The sequence below is a fragment of the Rhinatrema bivittatum genome, chromosome 6, assembly GCF_901001135.1.
Source record: "Rhinatrema bivittatum chromosome 6, aRhiBiv1.1, whole genome shotgun sequence".
Taxonomy (NCBI): Eukaryota; Metazoa; Chordata; class Amphibia; order Gymnophiona; family Rhinatrematidae; genus Rhinatrema; species Rhinatrema bivittatum.
Genome location: NC_042620.1, coordinates 151,221,774 through 151,246,452, shown reverse-complemented (window position 1 = coordinate 151,246,452; position 24,679 = coordinate 151,221,774). Strand labels below are relative to the sequence as shown.

Below are 24,679 nucleotides of genomic sequence, written 5' to 3'. Positions count from 1 at the left end.
GATGAGGTCATTTTCAAAAGGATTTACGCACTTAAAACTGGATTTTACACACATAAATGCATTTTGCACTCCATATGTGGGCTTTTGAAAATTGCTACGATACATGCTATTGAATTGTCAATAGATTTAGTTCTCATAAGTGTATTTTAAACATGTAAATGAGCTTCTGAAAAGTAGTCCGACAGTATGTTACATTTACACATATAACTCCTTTGAAAATAACCTCTTAAGATAGTAACTTTCAAACAGGGCACGGGTGCACATATGGGGGGGAGGGGGGCTGGTGCACTTCCAGATGTGCAGCAATTTTATAACATGTGCACACATATGAGTGCATGTTATAAAATAGCCTAGGAGCGTGCATATGTGCACCTCATTTTAAACTTGTGTGAACCCAGGAGCGTAAAGTCGGGTTTGAGCCACGTAACTGAGGGAATTTTATTACAGGCACCCTCCATGCCTTGACCAGTTTCACCAGTTCATCCACCAGTTTGCACGGGCAATAATTAGGTCCCCCAAACTCCCCTGGTTCTTTAGCTTGCATCCCCCCCCCCCCCCTCCAGCTAACCCAACCCCTCAATTAATTCCTAGATGCCTGGAAAGTTTTTGGAGACTTATACCTCCTCCACAGCAAAAGTAAAGTTATGCAGCATTGGACCTTGACGCATGCCCAAACACATGCATAATTGTGTGCACATCTCTTGGCCCTGCCCCCAGAATGCCCATATTCCACCCCTTTTTTCTCCAATGCAAGACATTCGTGCATTGGGGCTTGTGTGCACATGTGGGCAGCTTATAAAATTGCGTGAACACCATGTATGTGCTACATGCACGCCCATTTCCTGATTTTGGTGCAAACCCAACTTTTAAAATACACCTTTAAAAGCGTAAATGGCCTTTCGAAAATTGCTATGGTATTAGGTTACATTTATGTGCATAAATGAAACTTATCACCTGGGTGTGCTTTGAGCTGAGCAGAGGAGAACAATTTTCAGACAAGCCATTGTATGCAGGTAAATCAATATTTAACCCAGATAAATGGCTTTGAAAGATGCTCCTTTACTGGTATGCAATGTCTTATATGGATTAAAGTCCCAACCCTTCAATTCCTCTAGGCAGGATAACAAATACTAGTAAACCTGTTGAGGCAATTCTGAATAGCCTGTGTTACTTGCAATGGATGTGGACACTTTTAGAGCATATACAGTACATTGAAGTCACAAAGTATGTGCACTCAAAGTGTCAGAGTACTTCACACCTGCTATTTGTGCCTGCATCCAGAAGAGGATAAAAGAAAGCATGTGCTTTTGAAAATGTCAGGTAGGTGCAGTATTTCATTCTCCCCAATGTAAAAACACCCAAAAGAAAAAAAAAATCCTGCTTTAAATTCACTAAAAGTATGCATACTTTTAACTGGGCCAAGGAAAGCAACTGTCAGCCAAGCCATTTAACCAGATAAATGGCTTTAAAAATTGGGGTCATTATCCATTTAGAGTTATTGCATAACTAATAATTTCTGTGACTCTGTCCACAGAAGTTGACTTGGTCACTACAAATGAGTCTTGACTTTTATTTTAATAAAAAAAATGCTGTTTTTTTCTAGCCAGAGCACTTCATTGATATTTATGTTTAAGGTATTTGCAATACTGTCACAGAATCTTAATATATTATAAATTGTAAAAGTCCTAAAAATTTCAGATTGCTAAGCATTTAAGCACAGAAAATATTATTTAATTGTTACAGTCAATAGCTTGTGTGGATATCTTTTTATCAAAATAAGATCTCATACAAAAGATAGTGATAATGATTGACTGATGGTTTTTTATGATCTCTAGCTAAAAGAAAACAATTTTAAGATGGCTGAGCTGCTAAAAGAGACAATAACCAAATTTGAATCAAGCAGTTTCTTTTGAATCATAATTCATCACTAATAAGAATTTATTATAATAATAGTAAGAGATAGACTGTGTAATTAAACTTGAGACACTTACTGTTGCAGGGGAGGCAACCTCTAAGTCCATTGGTTCAAAAATAAGGCTCATTTGTGAAGACATCTGAATGATCTCTCCACTCATCAGGCACAGTTTCTTATTATCATCCAATACTGTGTTCATATTTTCAATCCATACTGCATCTACTGGGCCATCAAAAATTAGCCATTTTCTGTCTGGTGTCTATTTACAGGAGATATTTTTGATGGAAAAAGAATTATGATCATATAAAGTTCCCACATCAGGTTAACACATATGACTAGCATTTTTCTCATTTGAAATATTGAGATTACAACTCACTTCTTTCACTGAATCGATGCTGAAGATGAAGCTATAACTATTGAATACATACTGTAATTATAGGTAGGGTGACTGTATAGCTCCATGTTAAAGGGACAAAATGAGCCAGTCTTAGTTTTATCCCATTGCATGCATAGGAATGTAGTTCAAATTTCCCTATTGAGCTCATCAAGAAATGCAAGACTACATCTCCATGCATGCAGTGGGGTAAAACCAAGACTGGCTGAGCTTCTCCTCTTGAACATGGAGCTTAATTATACAGTACCACTTTACACAGAATAGAATCTGTAATTCATATAGTATATCTCAGTCATTTTTAATGTTATATTCTATTATTTTGTCCAAATCGATTTACCCAAATTCACAGCTTACAAACATTTCAAGCACAAAGATATTTGCCAACATCAACAAAATTAATCACATCCTAAGTTATAAAACATGGTCTACAGTATCTCTGCACATTTTAATCCACATTACAGAAACCTTTAAACCATAACAATATGTATGGCCTTTATTATTCATTATCTGATATACACTGACATTTTTCTGATGTCATTAACATCTAAAATTAAGCGGAATAATTATACTAAGCAAACTATCATTATATTGTCAATTCAAACCAAGTCACTACACTCTCTTGGGGTTTGTTGTACATGTAAAACATAAATTTAATAAATGAAATGAAATTAACTTCTCAGGAAACCAAAGGAAAAACAAGATAAATAAAAAATAGAAATCTAAAAAAAAAAAAAAAAGAAATCCATCATTCCTGGTGCCATAATGCTTTTAAATTAACAAGGAAGCAACAAAGAATGTTATACAGAAAGTGCCACATGTACATTGAAGAATGAAACAGAATTAAAATAGGTTTCATGTAAATTGGGCACTGCCCCATAGGAAATTAAAAACTCATGGGAGAAGAGGCAATGGGCCTCATTTTCTAAAGAATCACAGGCCTGCAATACTTTAGAAAATCACGCTAATGGGGAGCGGGGTCGACCGGGGGGGGGGGGGGGGCGGTCATGCGCTAGCCGACTCCTCCTCTTCCAGGGCCGACTCCGCCCCGATTTAGGTAGCACAGGCTACCTAATAGCCTTGGAAAATGAGGCCCAATGTCACTCTAGACTAGAGCTTCCCAAACTGGGAGTCAGGACCCTAAATGAGGTCACAAAACTTTTAGCTGGGATCACAAATGCCTCAAAGAGCAGAACTCTTCAGGCATCAACAGCAGCTTTAGTAGTGGAAGTCATCATGAGGTCTTTGAACCAGCGCACACTCACAGGTCCTGTGGTTATTCTGTCCTTGCATGAATTTCTGAGATAACATGGAGCTCTGCATGAGGAGAGGCCAGGACAACTGCAGGGTCTATGAGCTTGCACTGGATCACAGGCCTGGTGATGACTTTTATTACTAATGCTGCTGCCACTTGCAGATTACAGTCGGGTTTGGGACCAGCCATGAGGAGAAGGGTAGGCTGAGTGTCCACAGAAAGATTGCCACTGCTCCTCTTTCTTCACCCACCACTGAAAGTACTCAAGAGAAAAATGTTGCCCCTGTCAACAGCCTACCCTCTCTTCCCATCAGTTGTCATCCACTTTGGCCCAAGGTCAAAAGGAAAATGTAGCCACTGACCTTGACCAGGAGGTGTTTAGAAGTGGAGCTGTTCAAAGGGAGGGATTAGATGCAGGCAGGGTGTGAGGATTTGATCGATTGGTTGTGGAGGGTGAGGGGGTAATGACAGAAGATTAACTGGGGTATGTAAGGAAGGAGCTGGGGTGAGGGGAGGTCAAATGGGAGGGATGTAAGAGAAGAGTTGGAGGACAGGACATGAGGCTGGAAGGTGAGAAAGAGGGGATGGGCAATGGGGGTGAGCGGGAGGGGATAATAGAGGATCAATTGGGGACTATAGAGGTGAGAGGGATGACTGGTGATCAACTGAGGGTTATAAAAATGGCTGGGAGGTGAGAAAAGACCAGCTGGGATAATATGATAAGGGCTGGATGGGATGAGAGAAGGGATGAGCTGGGAAGATGAGAGGAGCTGTGGGGGATGTAAGACGGAATCAGCTAGAGGGGAAGAGGTTGAGAAAGAAGGTCCCCTGGAGGGGATAGAGGTTGAGAGAAAAGACAGACTGGAGAGGGTAGACAGTGAAAGTGGAGTAATTGTTGGAGGGGGACTATACTCCTGCTAATCTATTTTTGTCATACTCTGGGGTCATGTAAATTTTCAAAATGGGGTCACGTTGGCTAAAAGTTTAGGAAGCCCTGCTGTAGGCTGAAAAATTTATAGATATGAAACAGAAAGTTGAACTAAATGGTCTATTTTCACAATAGAGAGAGGTGAATAGTGGAGGTCCTTAGAGATCTGTACTGGAACCTGTGCTGTTTAACATTTACATTAATGATCTGGAAAAGGGAGCAATGAGTGAGGTGGTAAAATTTGCAGATGACATGAAAATATTCAAAGATTTTAAAATGCGAGCGGATTCTGAGGAACTGAAGAAGAACTTTGCTAATCTAGAGGACAGGGAACATAAATGGCAAATAAAATTTAATGTAGACAAGTGCAACCTGATGCACATAGGAAAAAATAATCCTAACTATAGGTACACAGTGCTAGGTTGCATATTAGGAGGGAAAAGATTTTGGAGTCATTGAGGTCCATATTCAAAGAGATTTATCCAGCTAAGTTCGGAATTAGCTGGTGAACCCTGAATTTTGAAATTCTCATCCTGCCAAACAGGTATGTTTTAGCTGGGTAAACGGTTTATGAGCATTCCAGAGGTAACCGCACCTCGAGTACTGTGTGTGGTTCTGGTTGCCCCATCCAAAAAGAAATATCGCAGAACTAATAAAGGTACAGAGAAGGGCAACAAAAATGATAAAGGGGATCGGGAAAAGCTAAACAAGTTAGGACTTTTCAGCTTGCAGAAGAGATGAGTGTGAGGTTTATAAAAATAGAAGCTAATAAAACCATGAATAAGGTATAACAGGTAAACAGGCAATGATTTTTTTATCCCTTCAGATCACATTATGATTAGGGGACATTCTATGAAACTAACACCCACCTAGCAAATTTAGAACAAATCGCTGGGTTTAAAAGAAGTATGGGCAAGTTCCTAAGTATTATTAGCCAGGTAGACTTGGGAAAGCCGCCACTTATTCCTGGGAGTGAGAAACAAGAAAGGAGTACTGCTGGGTACTTCTGGTGACTTGGATTGACCACTGTAGAAGACAGAATGCTGGAATCAATGGACTTTTGATTTGACCCAACGTGGCACATATTATGTTCTTATGCCTTGCCATCCCTCCCTTAGTAGGAGTACCGCACATCAAGCTGGACCATTTCTGTCCCATCTCTGCATTCCACAGCTCTGAAGCATAATTCTCAAACCTACTTCTTATAATACACAACTATTTATTCAATGAGAAGAGTTAAGATTAAAGTAATTGGGAAAGAGATAAGACATCATAGCCACCCTCATGATATCTCATTTAACAAGTGACGTTTTATGGAATGAGCAAGGACAGATGAAAACCGTGTTATTCAGGAGGGTGGTATGATGGGATTCTCTGCAATCTGAATGTGATATTCTAACTAGTGTGTATCAGAATTTGTATTCCTTGAAATCGTTGTTCTTGAGTTCAGTTACTGAAGGGAGTGAGTCAGAAGAATAATGAAAAGAGATGTGTTCTTATAGTGGATTTATTGGATGAATATTATGGCTGCAAGATCACCTTCTTGGCATGGAAAAGAGAGTTAGTCCCAAAGAAAAGCACCTATAAAGTAAAAAGGAAAAAAAGTGTTTGCCCTAATTGTAATTATTGTCTTATCTATGTAAACAGTAATAAAAAAATAAATAAAAAGAGCCCCCTCCCTCAAGCAGAGCTGAGCTATTCAGCTGCAGGAGGAAGTGACAGAAGAGCAGAGGTTATCCTGCAGCAGCACTCTTATCAGCAATCAGCATCAGTGCAGAAAATCTGTGAAGAGAGATAAAAGGGGTTCCACGCAGAGAATGACAGAGTCTGCAGACCCAGAGGAAGCTTGTAAATTGCAAGCGAAGGTGCAGCTATCCCTGTGAAAAACCAGCAGAGACCTAAAGAACCCTTGATTACAGAGAAAGACAGCAGTTGAAAGGATTGTAAATCTTCTAATCAGACAGAATACTCAAGTTCTATTTTATTTTTTATGCTTAGTGTCAATACAGTGCAGAGGTAATGCACACACTCAGGACAGGCCTACTTTTCTGTGTGAGGGCCTAGAGAGTTTTTTTGCTGTTTTTGTTTTAGTCAGTTAAGTGTGGCAAGGGACAGAGTTGCATCTTGGCTCACAGCGCGGGAGTGGTGATCTTTCTTCATGGAACCCCAAACTGCTCATGGAATCTGGACCTCAGCTAAGCAGTGCATCCCATTTTTTTAAGGTACCCAGTGGTGAGGCCTAAACTTGCACTGACACTTAACTGGCTAGAACACTAATTTTCCTTAATTGAGCTCAATTAACACACTGAGGATGAACATTTTATAGGATGCTCAGAGCCTAGCAACACATTTACTGTGAGAAGTGTTATATATATTTAAATAATTGAATCCACAGGTTTCTTCAGAAGGTGTATCTAAAAGGAACACTAAGGGAAGGGATTAGAGGATTGGAGGAAAAGATGAAGAGGGATCAGCATGAGGAGAGGTAAGAGAAGGGCTGGGGAGTTGAGACAGAATTTTTAGGAGATGCCTGGGAGAAGAGTGAGAGAGGAGGTTTCAAGGGAATCATTAGGGAAATTGAGAGAGAACTGGATGTGCAAAAATTGGGTGCTGAGGCACCACTTGAAACTGAGTACCTCCTTTTTAATTGATACAAAGGACTGAAATTGATTGTAGAGTCTGGATCTCCTCTGACTGTATGACTGCCTGGTCTTCCTGCTCCAAAACCAACTCCTAGAAGCAGAGAACCTAGTATCTTCCTTGGACCTATCGTCTAGTAAATCTAGGAGCCTTACATTGCCCCAAGGCCTTTACAAACTTCTCTAGATCTTTTCCAAATAGAAGCTCACCCTTAAAAGCAAACTTGATCATTTGAGACTTGGAAATAGAATCCGCCTGAAAATTCTTCACCTAGCCTACACCAGAACTCAGCCACAGCATGGGATGCTTCCTATCATCTGCTGGAGACAGACAATACTGGCAGGCTCCTATAAGGAGCAAGCTAGTTGTTCTCTATCCCCATCTTCTGGCTGATGAGAATAGCATATGTATCTGGACTGGTCTGACTGGATGATGAGGAAATTGAATATAATTTTCCTTCAACAAAGTGGCCAAATTAAAAGGGAACTTTTCTTTTCATGTAATACTCACCTGTTTAAAATATATGCAATAATCCATGATACATAGAGAGGAGAATTTTCAAAAGTCATGTCCTTGAATACTCATTTACCTGGTAAAAAGGCTGTTTGACAACTGCCTACTCTTCATCTGGCCAGAAGTATGAACAGGGTTCTACAGGGCATCTGTTTTTAGTTGGATTCAAGGGAAGTGTTCCAAGGGACATGTTATGGGTGGTATTGGGAATAACATGTATACATTGCATTTTCTAATGTGCACATGCTATTTTCCAGCCAAAATTAACCCACAGAAAAAGCAAATGCGACATCCGTAGCCCAGTTGTACCCATGGTCAATTTGCTAAAGTGAAAGTATGTGCAGATACATTTGTACAATGTAGCCACACATTTGCAGTTGGGAGGACTGTTTTGGATATTGGTCCTATAATAGGTTGAACTGAATGTACAAATAAATGGGCCGATACAGTACAGTGCGCTCTGATGGAGCACACTGTTAACCCGCCATTGGATACGCGTTTTCCCTTACCCCTTATTCAGTAAGGGGCCGAAAACGCGCATCCAACCCGCCGAACCTAATAGGGCCCTCAACATGCAAATGCATGTTGAGGGCCCTATTAGGTATTCCCGTGCGATTCAGAAAACAAAATGTGCAGCCAAGCCGCACATTTTGCTTTCAGAAATTAGCGCCTACCCAAAGGTAGGCGTTGTCTGGGGCTGTCAGAGGGCTCAAGAACCGACGCCGGCAAAATTGAGCATCGGCTGTCAAACCCGCTGACAGCCACCGCTCCGGGCCAAAAGGAGGTGCTAGGGACGCGCTAGTGTCCCTAGCACCTTCTTTTGCCTGTTTCTACTGCCGGGCCTCATTTAAATACAGAATCGCGCGCACAGGCCACTCGCCTGTGCGCGCGCTGGGAGAGCGGGCATTCGCCTGCTCTCCCGCAGACTTTACTAAATCGGCCCGATTGTATGGAACACTATCAGCATCACATAAGCCTAGATTTTTCCTAGAGTATCTTTATGGCATTTTAAGGCATTATTATGAGTGTCACTTGTGGCAGAAAACCAGAAATATTTAAAAACAAGCAAAAATTTAGGAGCATAATAATAAGTATCCATACTTCACCATGATAGAAATGATTCAAGTAGTAATTTCTACGGAGCAAATTAAAGGCAATGAAAACAAGAAAATTAACCTAAAAAGATTAACTATCCTGTAAATAACCTAAATAAGGTATGCCAAAACCCAATCACCATGTTAATCATGTAGTTTCACTCTTGGTTTGTCCTTTTTTAACGATGCCAACAAAAATCTTAATTGGGAGTTAATTAAACAATGGAAAGTATTTTAAAAATATTTCTAAAGCACCCAATGGTGTACAGAAGATTTGACAATAAAAATCTTGTATAAATGAGATTGCTACCTTTCAGATCACTACCTATCGTTCAGAAGTATTTATTTCACCAGTTAAGCACTAAATGTCATTTTATCTAATAGGAGAATTACTAAATCTCCAATATATGAATTTGGTATGGTTTAATCAACCAGATTTTCTTCAAACAGTATATTTCTAACAGTATATTTCAAAGTACTTACAGTTGAAGAAGCAAACGCTCTAAAACTGACAGCTAAGATGCCATCGGACCACTCATGTGACACTAGATCAAACTGTCCATATAGCTGCCCCATAGTTATAGATTTGGGGTTTAGTACAGTAATCTGAACCTTGTTTTCTTCCAGCAGACCCTTAATATAAAAACAAAGCAATATGAAACACAAGTGGTATATACATCATAATCTAATCTATTACTCTCTCAATTATTCCATATTTTTAAACTCTATTAGGCATGCTGTTTAAATGGACAAGCATCAATCATTTACATATTATTTGTGTCATAACTGTTTTTAATAATTTCCAACAAGCAAGTTAGAGAATCTAAATTGTAAACTGTATTTCTTCTGTTCCTTTGTTTAGTTTTAGTTTTATTTTCTGAACACAGCATACTATGATATTTTCACATTGCAGGCTGCAAAGTGCCCAGACAGGCCTTTCCACGGTTTGGGCTACTCCTGGGGGGGTGGAAGAGAGACTCTCTTATAAGTAAACTATTTATACCACTGTAGGAGGGTCAACTAGTAACTCGAAGTGAGGTTTTTGGTGGGGGGTCTAGGGTTTGGAGGGGAAGTTTACAATGCACAATCAGAGGCAAAACGCATATAGTTTTGGATTTCAAAACTACTCTTGTATTAGCTGGAAAAAGTACTTGCAGATTAAAACAGGTGCAAATTTTCTGCGGGTACTTTTTATAAAGGTAATAATCAAAGCAAAAAACAGACTTGGTGTGGAGTTTACACTAATGCAAGGCAATTTGATTAATGCCTCCATAAATGTAACTCATGATGAATGCAGAACAACATACATCTGATTTTCAGCACTAAACTAGCTAAATCTGATAATCTTGCTGATCAAATTTTAAGTGGCTAGATTTAGCTGAATTTCCAACTAATTCCAAGCTAGTTACATTCAGCTGAAAAACTGAATAATGATAACCAGATAATTTATCCAGCTATCTTAAAAGTTGAGTGACTTTTTAAAAATTTACCCTAAACGGTTCTGGATGGACCTTATTCATGAGAAGGTAATTCATTATCTATGGCTGTCAAGTCTTTGGTCTCTCTGCTGAGACTACAAACAACTGTATTGCCAGGTTTTCACAGTAGATTCTTAGGGATGTGGATTGGATTTGAAATGATGACCTTAACTCATTATGTCCCACATTTTTTAAGAAGCTGTCCTCTAAATAGGACACTGGGGACATAATGGATTAAAGTGAAAGGTTGTCTAAAACCAGAAGCTCTAGACCCAGTCCTTGGGACACACCCAACCAGTTTGTTGTCAGGATATGCAGAATGAAAATGCATGAGATAGCTTTTCAAACAATGGAATTGGTGTATGCAAATTTCTCATCATGAATATCATTGTGGGTATTTTGAAAACCTGACTAGTTAGATGTGGTCTGAGGACTGGGTTAAGATATAAACACATGCAAGTCCATTGAATCAACGAACGCCTTTGATGTTAGCTACAGGGGTGATTTTCTAAAAATATTTGATATCAGGTTGAGTGGCAATGGACAAAGGAGAGACGAGATGCTTACATTGGCCTTCTTCTTTCTCCGTTCCTCCTCAAACCTTGTTTTTCTTACCTACCCCCCACCTACTTACAATGGTAATTGCAGACCTCCTTCTCTTTTTGGCAGCCAGTAGAATGAGAACCGCCAACTGCCATAGACACAAGAAGCTTTCACTGCTGTCTCCATCTCTTTACCAACAAGTGAGACAAGCACCACCAATGCCATGGACCTCAGTGCTCACTGTCACCTCCTTTTTTTCTCTTCAACGCCAAAAGAATGAATGTCACCGGCTATCCTTTATCTCTGCACTATCCTAGAAGAATTTCAAAAACTTGGCAGGTTTGGCATTTCCTAATTGATGGTTTTCATGAGATTAGTAGCCAGGAAGTGTTGGCTGCAAATTCTGAAAATTCTTGCAATGCTTAAAGTGGTGTGTAGCACCCAGAGATTTCCCTATCATGTCTCCTTGAATTGGTGTCCCAGCTTACCTGGCAGAAAATCATCACTGGTGAGGCTATACTTACAAGGCAATCTAGTCATCTAACCATGAATGTAATATTTCTTGTGGATATACTTTTGCATGCAATTTACTGAAAATGATTAGGATAGATAAGTAATCTTCTTAGTAAGGTTTTGCTAATTATACCTTCTCACAAATGTCATTTAAAGCTGCTGCCAATACTCGATATGCTGATGTCTTTCCACCAAAAGGCTCTCCAACAATCATAAAACCATGACGTACAATCATCATTTCATAAATCTGTAAAATCTTCTCAGTAAAGAAGTCTGCCATTTGCAAATTCATCCGATCACAGTTCTCTTTGATTGCATCCAGGAAGATACTGTAATCTGGTTTGGGTAGCTTTATCCCAGGAAATAAATCTGAAGTAATGCCCTGGAAAAACATTAATTAAGATATACTTTTAAAGGCTGTAAATATTATTTTAAATATCAATCTTAAAACTCTATGAGGTCCATATCCAGTCGCTGTCCAGATAGCAAAGTTAGCTGGATACACTTATCTGGCTAACTATAGAGGTATATTTAGTAGTGCAGCCATACTATTGAATATAGCTGGCTATCTTAAACTTAGCTGGAGACCTTTATCCAACTAACTTTAGGACAACTGTTTGGACATGACTAAACTGAGCTGGATAACTTATCCATCTAACCTCTCCCCGAAATGCCCTAAGTTATCTGGATAAAATTTAGTAGCTGGATAATAACATATCTGGCTATACTTTAACCAGATAAGTGGTCCAAATATTCATTTAGCAGGATAGCTTCTGAGTTATTGTGTTAAATGCCTCTGAATTTGGAACGCAATATATTTAAATATCATAGCATGGAGATTAGGATACTTGTAATATCCCAAAACATGTATAAGTAAGGGATGTCTGATATTAAGGTTTTTATATAAGAAACACATTTGCCCATGTGAAACTGTGATTAGATTATTTATTTATTTGAATTTATTACCTGCCTTTTTGAATACATTCACCCAAAATGTGGGTAAAAGTATTTTTACCTGTGAGAAAAAGTAGGTGGGGTTTAGGTCATGGACAAGTGTACGTGGTGATTGGATTTCCAATCACCATGTATATTTTCTGTTGCATACTTTCCACCTGATCCAATGTAAGTGCAAGGGTCATGGGTACTTTAGTACTGGTGTGCTCACCAGCCAAGTTTTCACAGGAATTTTCAAAATTACCCTCTAAAAGTCTGATATGCCATTATACAGAATTAGAGAGCCATGCAAATAATGCAGAAATATGTCAGATTTACCTAAACTGTTTATACAAATAGTATGCCACAAAAAAAGACAGTAAATGTAGCAGTAAAAAAGTTGCTTACCTGTAACAAGTGTTCTCTGAAGACAGCAGTTCACCAGACAGTCAAATGGATAACATGATCCAGAGCCTGTAAGCAAAAACTTGAAGATCCTTCTGGGCATGCATAAGAACATAAGAAATTGCCATGCTGGGTCAGACCAAGGGTCCATCAAGCCCAGCATCCTGTTTCCAACAGAGGCCAAAACCAGGCCACAAGAACCTGGCAATTACCCAAACACTAAGAAGATTCCATGCTACTGATGCAATTAATAGCAGTGGCTATTCCCTAATAGCAGTGGCATGACATCTTACATTCCTGCAGCTACACAACATGCCGTAATTCTGTATTTAAGCTAATGGGCTCCCCTCTAGAAGGGGAGGAGAAAGGGAATATGTGACTGGTGATCTGCTGTCTTCAAAGAATATCTTTTACAGATTAGAAATTTGGATTTCACTAAAGACAAGCAGTTCACCTAGTCACACAGATGGGACTCCCTAGTTAAGGACTGTCTTCTACAAAATAGGGGGACAACAAAAAGCACCAAGAGAGCAGAAGACATGTTTTTGGTGGGTTTTAAAATCCCTTCTTTTTTTTTTTTCAGAAAGACAATCCAAAATAGCAACAAATATGTATTCATTTTAAAACATTTTTATTCTGCCTTCTTCAATAATATCATCCAAAAGCAAGAATACATGCAGAGGAAAAGCTTCAGGAATGCTTCCCAACATAGATTTGTAGAAGGGGTATGCATGGTGTGGTGTGTTTCTTGGTGGAGGTGTATTTGGAGTGAGTGGAGACATGGATGTTTGTGGGAGGTATAGATTGGGTGTGTGGAAGTGTGTGTTTGTGGGGGAGGGTTGAGTTCTATGGGGGGATATGTATGTGTGTACTTGAGTGGGTAGGATGTGTGCTATATGCATGGTGAATGTGTGAATTGTGGGTTCATGTGTGATGGGTGTATAAGTGAGTATAGGACTGTGTGGGTTGTGGGTGTTGTGTGCATGTGTAGAAGTGTGTGAAGTATGATGGACGTGGGTGTGGGTGCTAGGATTAGAGTGACGGGTATGAATGAGTTTGGGTGGCAGGTGATTGAAGATATATGTGGAATTGAGAATGTGTCTGTGGCTGTGCATATGGGCATGTGTTAGAACATATATGTGCGGTATCTGTGGTGAGTGTGCGGATGTAGTAGTGTATGGCTGTGGGTGTTATGCGGGTATATGTAGTATGGTGTATGGAGGTAAATGGGATGTATGTGTGATGTAATGGGGTATGTGAGGGATTGTGTGGGAATGGGTGGGGAGTTGTGGTGGGTATGTGGTTATGTGTGAGGGGTATGTATGGGATGTAGAAGTATATGGAGTGTGTGAGAGACAGGGTAGTAGGTGTGTGGGGGTTGTGGGTTTGTATCGGGGGTTTAAAATGCATGGAGGTGTGAAAGTGTCAGTGGTGGGCTCTGGGGGAAGTGAGGACATAAGTGTTTGTGGAGTGTGCAGAGGAGAATGTGTGTGTGTGTGTGTGTGTGTGTGTGTGTGTGTGTGATGTGAGGGGGTGTATGTGTAAGGAGTGTGTGGGTAGGTGTATGGGTGTAGGAATGTGGGGGTATGTGGTGAGGGGCATGCTTTTGTGTGTGTATGGCTTTGGAACTGTGTAGGTCAGTGGCTTTGAATGCACCTTTTGGTGTCATCCTTCATTATCTGCTTCAGAGGTTTTTTTTTCCACTCTCTGCCTGTGTTTCTATGGGTCAAACTGCTGGAATGGTGAGGGAGGCTTTTGGAAAGGAATATTGGTCAACATCCTACAACTTCAGTTTTCCATAGAAAGTAATGGAAATTATTTGTTTGGTAGCTTTGTTCTCTGAAAATACTGATCTGATATTTCTGGTTTTCAAACTTGTCCAAGCTATTCAAATTTTTTCCTGCATGCCAAATTTGGTGAATTTTCTTTTTTTGGGGAGACTTATTATGCCTATGGATGAAGTAATAAATGGATGGACATCAATCACTTTTTTATAATTCTTCCCTACATTCCATATGTTGGAAAAATTAAAATGGGTCATAGGTAGGATGGAGTTGAGTACCAACTGTCAAAAAGATCCTATAGTATGGGCTGTCCAAATCAGTAGTCTACATCCAAACAATACTGTAATGTAAATGTGAAAACTAAAGTCCATGTTATAGTTTTTCATATCTCTTCAATAAAGTTAAACTTCAAACCCACTAACGCAGACAAAGCCCTGATATAGGGAGGGTAATTTTATAACATAGCATATGGTGGTAAAGCCTGTGCATGCTTATTAGGTGCAGACTTTACTGCTAATTTTCAAAACAGTTTTATGCACAAAAAATTGCTTTTAAAATGCTGGAGTAAAGTTCCTTAGTAGTTTAGTTTAGTTTAAATTATTTCTTGATTTACTACAAATCCCAAAAAAGATCAATGTAGTTTCCAGATACCTGTTCTTAGTATTTAGTTATTTATTTATTTAACACTTTTATATACCAAAATTCATGTAGAAAATTACAGATCACTTCGGTTTACATTATAACATAAACTAGCTTGTAAGAATACTTTTACATTTAACAGGTATAAGATAACTTGGTGCCAAGTAACAGGGTCAAAGAACAATTGAATGATAGGCTTTTTCCTGGGGCCATCGATTAAGTGGCTAAATATCTGAATGAGTCTTGAATAAACTAAGGGTAAAGGTGAAAATGGAGACTAATTAGATAATTAGATGAAAAAGATATACACTACTAATTAGACTAATTAGTAGTATATATCTTCTTCATGCATCGCCTAGACAAAGCCTTGTAAAGTCTTCTTTCTTCTTTGATCTTCCAAAAATGACATCATCCACTTGATGGATGTGCTGCAGTGCCTCCGGAGTAGACAGCGGCATTTTGAGGGTCAGCCATACATTTAAACAGCCTTAGTGATGGAACCTGGCGTAGACATCGGTGATGGGACCAGGCCTTGGGTCAGGCCCTGGCGCAGGGCCTGGGCCTCAACAATGAAACCACGCAATATGCTGGACCTTGATGCCAAGTCTAGGCCTTGGTGACGGGACCAAGTCATAGGCCAGGTCCCAGTGACAAGGCCAGGCTTTGGGCCAACCCCTGATACTGGACCTAGGCCCCCTGGGACCTCAATGGGCCTGACCCGAGGCTTCCCAGGGCTGACTGATGCCATTTGAAAGCAGACAACCCTGGGGCAGGAAGTGAGTGGGCAACCCATGGGCGGGGTAAGTGGGGGACAGGATGGTTTCTGGCCCACGGCACTTTTCTGAGTAGATGATATGGGTCACAGGGGGGCTTAGGGCGGCCCCATTTCATTTTTTAATTTGTTTTATTTTTGGGATTTTATAATGTTTATTTTGTTTCTACAAAGGACAGAAACAAAATGAACATTAAATGAAATGATACCCAGTGGGAGGTATCAATTGACTACTATAGTTCTCTTTATACAGGGCTTCCAAAATCTCATTAACACTCACTACAGCTATTACAAAATTCTGCCGCTCACTTGATTTTAAAAATGCCCATGTGCGAGCATTTGAGCCCACTATTAAGGCAACTACACTGGCTTCTAGTACAATAACGAATAACATTTTAAATTATTGTACTGGTATAAAAGTCTCAGCAGGAAGATACCCCATCCTGTTTTTCACAGTTATTTGTTAAGAATCACCTTGCTAGAGGTTTATGTCCAGCCAATTCTCACCTGCTGGAGATCCCAAGCATTAAATTTGCCCATTTGCAAGAGATTTGTAATCGAGCTCTATCAGTAATTGGTCCAGCCCTATGGAATATACTACCTGAAGCTGTTTGTGTGTTGCCTGATTTCAAAGTGTTTAGAAAGAAGCTTAAAAGCATTATATTTTTAGAGGCTTTTTCTTCTGATATTATTTAAGATTTTTGTAAATACATTTCTTATTATTTTATATTTGTTTTCTCTGTTTTTAATATCGTATCTTAAGTGAAACTTTTAATCCACAAAGTATAACTTTGTTATTATTGGTGGAATATAAATAGTTTAATAAATAAACACAATAAGATAAAATGAAATTTTGGAGAGTGCACACCCTTACTGGACAATAATTTGCCTATGCTTGTTCAAGTCTTTAAAGCTTGTGGCCTTAGCTTTCCTTCACTTCGCCATATAAAACATGCTTGTTCATTCCTGGGCAAAGATCACTTACAGGCAGTTTCTTCTTCCTTGGTACTTGCACAACTGAACTATTCTAACAATTTGCTTGTTGGTTTATCCCAAACTCTACTTTATTGTCTTCAATTGGTTCAAAATGCCGCCATGTGAGTCATTCTAATGTAAAGTATAAAGATTATATAACCAGTTTTATATGACCTTCACTGGCTGTCAGTAATGTATCAGGACATATTTAAAATTGTTTGCTTAACATTTAAAGCATTAAATGAACTAGAGCCGGTATATTTGACAGCCTGTCTTTCCATTACTTTCCTTGCAGTATACTGTATTTATCGCAGTCAGTTCTGCTAACTGTTCCCTCTCTAGTCAGCATGACTTTCTGTGATCTTCCATCAGTTTGGAATACTCTTCCAGTTGAAGCCTGAGTCTGTGCAAACTGTTTACAGTTCCATAATCTTGTAAAGTCTTGGATGTACTTTGAATTGTTTTAGTTCCATGTTTTTTTATCATAGGTTTTAGTTAAATGAGTAGGTATGCTGATATTGCTTTGTGTATTCTTTATGTTTCATTTTTATTACTATGTTTTATATTTGTTTGTTTATTATGCATCTTTTGTGATGTTCTTGTTTTGCTGTTACCCATATAGAGGGTCACTTAGACAAGACTATACAGGTTATAAATGTAATTCATTAAATAAATAAAAAGAAGGCCTGCAAAAGGGGCCAACTGAAAGGGATGTAAAAAAGCTTAATTAAAAAAAAAAGGAAAGAACAAAAAACACTATGGTACACAGCTGCCAAAAAGAAGAGGCAGGAAGAAAAACCATCCAAATAGTACTGCAGGGAGCAGTGAGCACAGTGGTTCTCAGAAAAACAACCATTATTTTCAAAAGAAAGAGACCAATGGTGGTCTACTGCAGTGGTACAAACTGCCACACATGCCCAGCAAGGGTCTTCAAGTCTTCATTGGAAAGCTCTGTCATTGGAAAGCTCATGTCAAAGTCATCAGATAGCATCACCCATCTTTGTGGTTGGTGAGCTGCTCATTTTTAGGGAAATTAAAAGATCTTAAGTTTAAGAAGAAGCAGAAAACCGATATTTCCTAATCACTAGGAGAAAAATCTTCCAGTTTCTGCAACAAAGATTTTTCTGGTGACAGTATTTTCCATGAAGTTACTAATTTATATTTTATTTTTTGAAGTTGACCAGGGTTGAAGGTTTCTTTTTCTTTTTTTAAAGAGTTTTTATTCTCTAGTATAATTGCAAAGCAATACAAATAAAAGTACATTTTCAATAAGGCCCCTAACAAAAGTATGCATGTACTTTTCAGTCTGCACTAACCAATCTAATATTCAAACACAAAGTACCCACATAGTTTGTGTTGAAGATTGGGTTGTTATGCAGATAACAAATAAGTGCATACTTTAAGTTGTTCTAAATGAAAGCATAAAATATAATTGTTAGCTACACACAATCAATTTTGAAAATTAAATATGGGGCGGATTTTAAGAGCCCTGCTCGCGTAAATCCGCCCGGATTTACGCGAGCAGGGCCCTGCGCGCCGGTAAGCCTATTTTACATAGGCCTACCGGCGCGCGCAGACCCCGGGACTCGCGTACGTCCCGGGGTTTTCGGAGGGGGGCGTGTCGGGGGGCGGGCCCGGTCGTCGCGGCGTTTCGGGGGCGTGTTGGCAGTGTTTTGGGGGCGGGTACGGAGGCATGGCTACGGCCCGGGGCGGTCTGGGGGCGTGGCCGCGCCCTCCGTACCCGCCCCCAGGTCGCGGCCCGGCGCGCAGGAGGCCCGCTGGCGCGCGGGGATTTACGTCTCCCTCCGGGAGGCGTAAATCCCCCGACAAAGGTAAAGGGGGGGTGTAGACAGGGCCGGGCGGGTGGGTTAGGTAGGGGAAGGGAGGGGAAGGTGAGGGGAGGGCAAAGGAAAGTTCCCTCCGAGGCCGCTCCGATTTCGGAGCGGCCTTGGAGGGAACGGGTTAGGCAGCGCGGCTCGGCGCGCGCCGGCTATACAAAATCAATAGCCTTGCGCGCGCCGATCCAGGGATTTTAGTGGATACGCGTGGCTCCGCGCGTATCTACTAAAATTCAGCGTACTTTTGCTTGAGTCTGATGCGCAAGCAAAAGTAGGCTGATCGCGCTTCTTTTAAAATCTACCCCTATATGTGTAGTTCTTAACTATACCTCTAAAACTACCCCCAGAATGCTTCTTTTTAATGCTGCTAATAGTATGCATGTTTTATGAATATGTGCACATACGTTTAACCTGCTGGAATCCACATGTATAGATTCAGTCAATCTACGTGCGCATCTATTTTCACCCATGGAGATCCAGACTAAGCCTTTGAAAATGTACTCTACAACATCCTGCATCCTGTAGTCTAGAAATCTGTTAGTATTTGTCTGCATTTCACGTTAAACTGAAAGTAGAATATGCCAAAATTAAATATTTGATGCAGTTAATTCTTTTGAGCTCTAATTATTTTTACAAATAACTAATATTATTACTGTTGAATTAATCATTTGTTCTTAATTATCTTCAACAATTGCTGTTACTGTTTAGAAAATACGCATTTGCTGCATGTTTTTTTAAATCAAAATGAAAGTAATACTGCTAGTCCATTGATATTAGAATTACTTAAGAGAAAATTCCTCTAGTCCATTGATATTAGAATTATTTAAGAGAAAATTCCTCAAGTGCTTAGCAGTGTAGAGTACAAGGCAGTAAATATTATCTCCACAAGATTAAGTGCTTGTATGTTGTTGAAGAGAAGCATGCTACAAATTACCGGCACGTCTTCATTTTAGAGTGTAAATACCAAATGTTACAAAATGACATTTGACAGGAACATTTTCTTTGGTTTTCATTCATTTTTAGATGACTGTTTTTTCTTGTTTTGCTAAGGAGCTAACATCACAAGAAACTAAAGATTTGATGATTAGGGCAGCTGAAGGAAAAAACCCTCAAAATTCATGCTCCTTCTTACAATATCATCCATGGCACCTGTTACTAGGGATGTGAATCTTTTTTTGACGATTTAAAATATCATCCGATATATTTTAAATCGTCAAAAATCTTTAGGGCCACGATACAATACCAATTCCCCCAATTTATCGTCAAAAAATCGTAAATCGGGGGAAGGGGGAGGGCAGGAAAACCGGCATACTAAAACCCCCTAAAACCCACCCCTGACCCTTTAAATTAAATCCCCCACCCTCCTGAAACCCCCCCCCCCCCAAATGCCTTAAATTACCTGGGGGTCCAGCGGCGGTCCGGAACGACCTCCTGCAGTCGATCTCCTGCCGGCGCCATTTTCCGTACGGAAAACGATTCGCGGCAGGAGATCGTTTTCCGGATCCCCGCTGGACCCCCAGGGACTTTTGGCCAGCTTGGGGGGGCCTCCTGACCCCCACAAGACTTGCCAAAAGTCCAGCGGGGGTCCGGAACGACCTCCTGCAGTCGAATCGTGTTGGTCTATGGCCGCCGCCATTTTGCGCCGCCATTTTGAAAAATGGCGCCGGCTGAAGACAACACAATTCAATTGCAGGAGGCCGTTCCGGACTGCTGCCGTTCCGGACCGCCGCTGGACCCCAAGGTAATTTAAGGCATTTGGGGGGGGGGTTCAGGAGGGTGGGGGATTTAATTTAAAGGGTCGGGGGTGGGTTTTAGGGGGTTTTAGTGTGCCGGCTCACGATTTTCACGATTTTCACGATACTTCAAACACCCAAACGGCAACAATACGATTCCCTCCCCCTCCCAGCCGAAATCGATCGTTAAGACGATCGAGGACACGATTCACATTTCTACCTGTTACTCTATCCCGTAGGAATAGTTTTGGGTGGGGAGATGGTGCCCCCCATCAATAATCCCTAGCCCTTGCCCGCAAAATAAGCAGCATTGCCTCACTTTCATGATTCCACAACCCTGTGCACACCTCCTATTTAATAGCTAGATTCATCATTCTACTATATTTATTGAGGAATGATGAGCCGCGCTAAACAAAGGGGTGGGGGAAGGCGAAATTGTGCAGCCGGCCACTTCATGGTGGTGCATTTTCACCCACCCCAGTTGTGGGCAGGCCGCACACTTTCGCACCTATAGCACCATGGTAAAAAGTGTAGCTATTTCCCGTGGTGGAAAACAATATCGCCCGCAGCGCTGCTGGCCCATAACCACACCCAAACCCCACCCCCACTCCTCCCCTTCCCCTCATTTAAATAGTACTGCCACGATAAAGCCATTGCCGCGTGCAGTAGGGCATTATCACACGCGATAAGGCCCTAACACACGTGATAAGGCCACATCACATTTTGATAAATGACCCTATTAGTTTTTTCATATTATCTACCCACACATTTCTTTTGGTCTATGCTTCTACAAGCCATTCATTTTCAAGGCTAACACATTTTTGGATATGCTTTGAAATTTCTCTCTCATGTTGTATCCATTTTAAGGCTTAACTGTCAATCTCATTATATCTCTTTTTTACTTCTCCATCTTTGCCATGTCTAGTACTTTTTAATTTAATTGAGCACATTAATTCCATGTGCAGCACTTTTATATACAATAAGAGTGATATTCAACACTACATAGCCAGATAATTACAGACTTATCTGGCTAAGTGACAGTGGCCGAATATCTGGTCCCTTTCACCATTTAGTTGTTAGCTAGATAAGCTGTGGGAAAGATATGGGCATTCCAGGAAGAATCTATTTATCTGGCTAATTTACCCCTAGATTCATCAAGCCACGATTTTTTCTCGCAGGAGGAGTTCCACTATTGCAGGGTGTCACCGTGATAGTGGGGCCCCTCTCCCAAAAACATATCATGTGTTCTTTTGTGTTGTGGCCTAACACCACAACACAAAAGAACATGGTGAGTGGCCCTTTAACGCAATGGCAGCCCAACCTCACAGGACCTCCATCAGTTTAAGGGCTGCTGGCAGCTGAAAATAAACCACAGGCAATCGTGAAGTTGAGCAGGGGTCATTACTGACCCCTGTTTTAACCCAGGTGGCCCCGACTCCCTCAAAATAAAAAAAAAGTTTAAATTATGCAGGCAGCAGCAGTAACACCCCCCTCAATGTCCAAGCCCCCTGTATAGTCAAAGCCACTCTTTTCCTACCCCTAGCCCCCCAATGGAGCAGTTACCCCTCCCCAGAACCCTGACAGTTCCTACCCCCTGGACCCCCCAAATGAGCAGTCTCCCTCCTCCTGCCCCCCCCCCCCAGAACCCTGACAGTTCCTACCCCCTGGACCCCCCAAATGAGCAGTCTCCCTCCTCCGCCCCCCCCCCCCCCCCCGATGGACCCTACATATGCCATCCTATCCCCCCAATGGAGCAGTCAATCCCATAACCCTGGTCTCCCTGATGGAACAGCCCCCTCCCCTAATCCCCAATAGCATCAGTAGTTACACCCCCATCCCCTCGGCCCACACAACAGTCAAAGCCCCCACCCCTGGACCCTCAAAGGAGCAATGCCCTCCCCCACCCCTGGATTCCTGACAGACAAGCCCCCCACCCCGTCCTCCCCTCCACAGACCCCCTTACCTTATCGTCAATCCTGCATCGGGGACAGGTGCACCCTTGCACCTGTCTCGGTCAGCGCCATTTTCCAAAATAGTTCTGACCTCATCTTGTACCAGCCTTTTGCCAGGGAGGTATTGGGGTAAGGTCCAGGGATTGGACTCAGGCCACATGGCTATGCAGGGGCTGGGGTGCTTAGACATTGGGCGGGGGGCTGCCTATGCTGCCACGTGCATAATTTCATCTATTTTTTTTATTTTGGGGGAATCGGGGCCACCTTGACCGGCGGCCACAGGTTGAAACAGGAATCAGCAATGACCCCCGCTCAATCTCCCTGTTTGACTACAGTTGTTTTTTTTTCTTTTTTTATCCCTGCCACTTTAAATGTCCAGTGGCAGCCTAAGGACCCCTGTTAGGGTCCTGGGTCTCCTGCCACACATCTAACACTTACCAGGAAGGTATTGTTCTTTTATCATGGCTGACACCTTCTCAGTCAGCTCCGATAAAATATTTGTATCGAAATGCCTAGTAATGACCTTTTTGCATGTATCTGCATTATTCATGCTTGCAAATCACATGCAAAGAAGGTAATTGTAATAGAGGGTACCTGGGTGGGGACTTTCGAAATATTGCATATGTCATGCAATATATTTATTTTATTTATTTTATTATCAGATCTTTTATTCCGTACAAATCCATTTTGTTCAGTGCGGATTACAAAATAATATACATAAAAACATTACAACTATACTAAGACTAAAAATAATTTAAAATAGCTTTTTAAAAACTTATTTCTTAAACTTTCCTGCACTTCTGTTGTTTTGAAGTACTGGATTTTTCCACCAACTTGTGTACATTGCTGTGACAGTAATGGTTTTAAAAATTCTGTTGCGGTTTTGAACCTTTTTGTGGCAATTGTTTTTGCTGGCATCTATCCTTTTGCTGTCCATGGGATTGTGTGGCTGATTGCTGAAGATGTGTTAACTGGTATTTGTCTATAGCCCTGGTATGGCTAGTATGACCATTTTGGGAAGAAGAGTTTCTTGATTTGTGAATAGAAATGTTGTGTCCTCATTGAATGGTCATTGCCTGTGGAGGGGGATTGCAGAACAATATTCTGTTCTTTCAGCTTTTCTCCAAAGAGACTGTCACCTAAACAGGGAAGATCTGATAGCTTGTTGTGAACATCTTCTCTGATGCTACTTTCCTGAAGCCATGCCATATGCTGTGCAGCAACAGAGGCTGCTGAGGTTCTTGCTATCGAGTTGAAGCCTTCATACTGATCTTAAAACATGTCAGAGACATTCCTCTATGTTGTGTAGAAGTTGTGAGGAAGTCAGCTGGCCATCCTCTGATCTTATATATGGCTTCAAGGATTGCAAAGTTTCATATCAATATTGAATGATATAAAATTGGTGTTGTTCTATGCATGTGGTGAGCATGGAACTTTGGAATACCTTCTTGCCAAAGTCATCCAATAACTTGTGGTCTTTTCCCAGGGCAAATTAGAGTGGAGTCATGATTTTTTTTTCCTTCTCCATGGTGGACTCCACAACCACTGATTTGTAGGGGAGTTATATAATTCCATAGCCTGGTGTTTTATGCAATCTGAATTTGAGATCCAGTTTAGGGGCAATGGTAGCCTTCTTCGATATCTGATGTACCATCTTTGATGCCTCATGTACCATCACTTCATGTACCATCACCTCATATACCTTCATATACCTCATGTACCATCACCTCATTGAGGTGATGGTACATGAGGTACCATCACTTCACATTGTAAATAAGTTACCTCTGTAAATATTTTTACGCCGCTATCCTTGTCTCCTTCCTCCCCCAGTTCTACAACCTTGTTTTATTGTAACTTTTGCTTCCTCCGCACTTGTTGCACCACCTGTTATATGTAAACCACCTGTTATATGTAAACCACCTGTTATATGTAAACCTCCTGACTTTCAGATCCAACCTGTTATATGTAAACCTGTTATATGTAAACCTCCTGACTTTCAGATCCAACCATTGTAGGGTGTCACGAATTGCTTGACACTTAATTTCTTACACGTAATTTCTTACATGTACTTGCTTAGTCGCAATGCCTATTTAACAGTCATTTAATAGAGGACATATTATATAACCGTTTACAGCAGTCGATATACGCTACTAAAGTCCATTGTAAAAAGGGGAACACACACATACCATTCAAAACACGAACAAGGTTATTTATTATTTGTTAAATATTATTGATACTCTCATTGTTCCTTGTAATAATGTTAATGTTAATGTTCATTGGTTGATTGTTATTGTTCAATGTTCTATGTAAAAAACCCCGGTCTAACCTCCCAGACCAGGGCAACCTTTTTGTTACATGTAAACCGGATTGATTTGTAT

At 40.7% G+C, this 24,679-nt stretch overlaps 1 protein-coding gene across 1 annotated transcript in view; it reads right to left on the bottom strand.

Moving 5' to 3' along the window:
• Positions 1-24,679, bottom strand: part of DNAH7 (dynein axonemal heavy chain 7) — a 724,465-nt gene that overhangs the window by 365,536 nt on the left and 334,250 nt on the right. Inside the window, 3 exon segments of the mRNA XM_029606081.1 lie at positions 1,992-2,174; positions 9,220-9,369; positions 11,404-11,652. Coding sequence (XP_029461941.1) covers positions 1,992-2,174; positions 9,220-9,369; positions 11,404-11,652 — 582 coding nt within the window.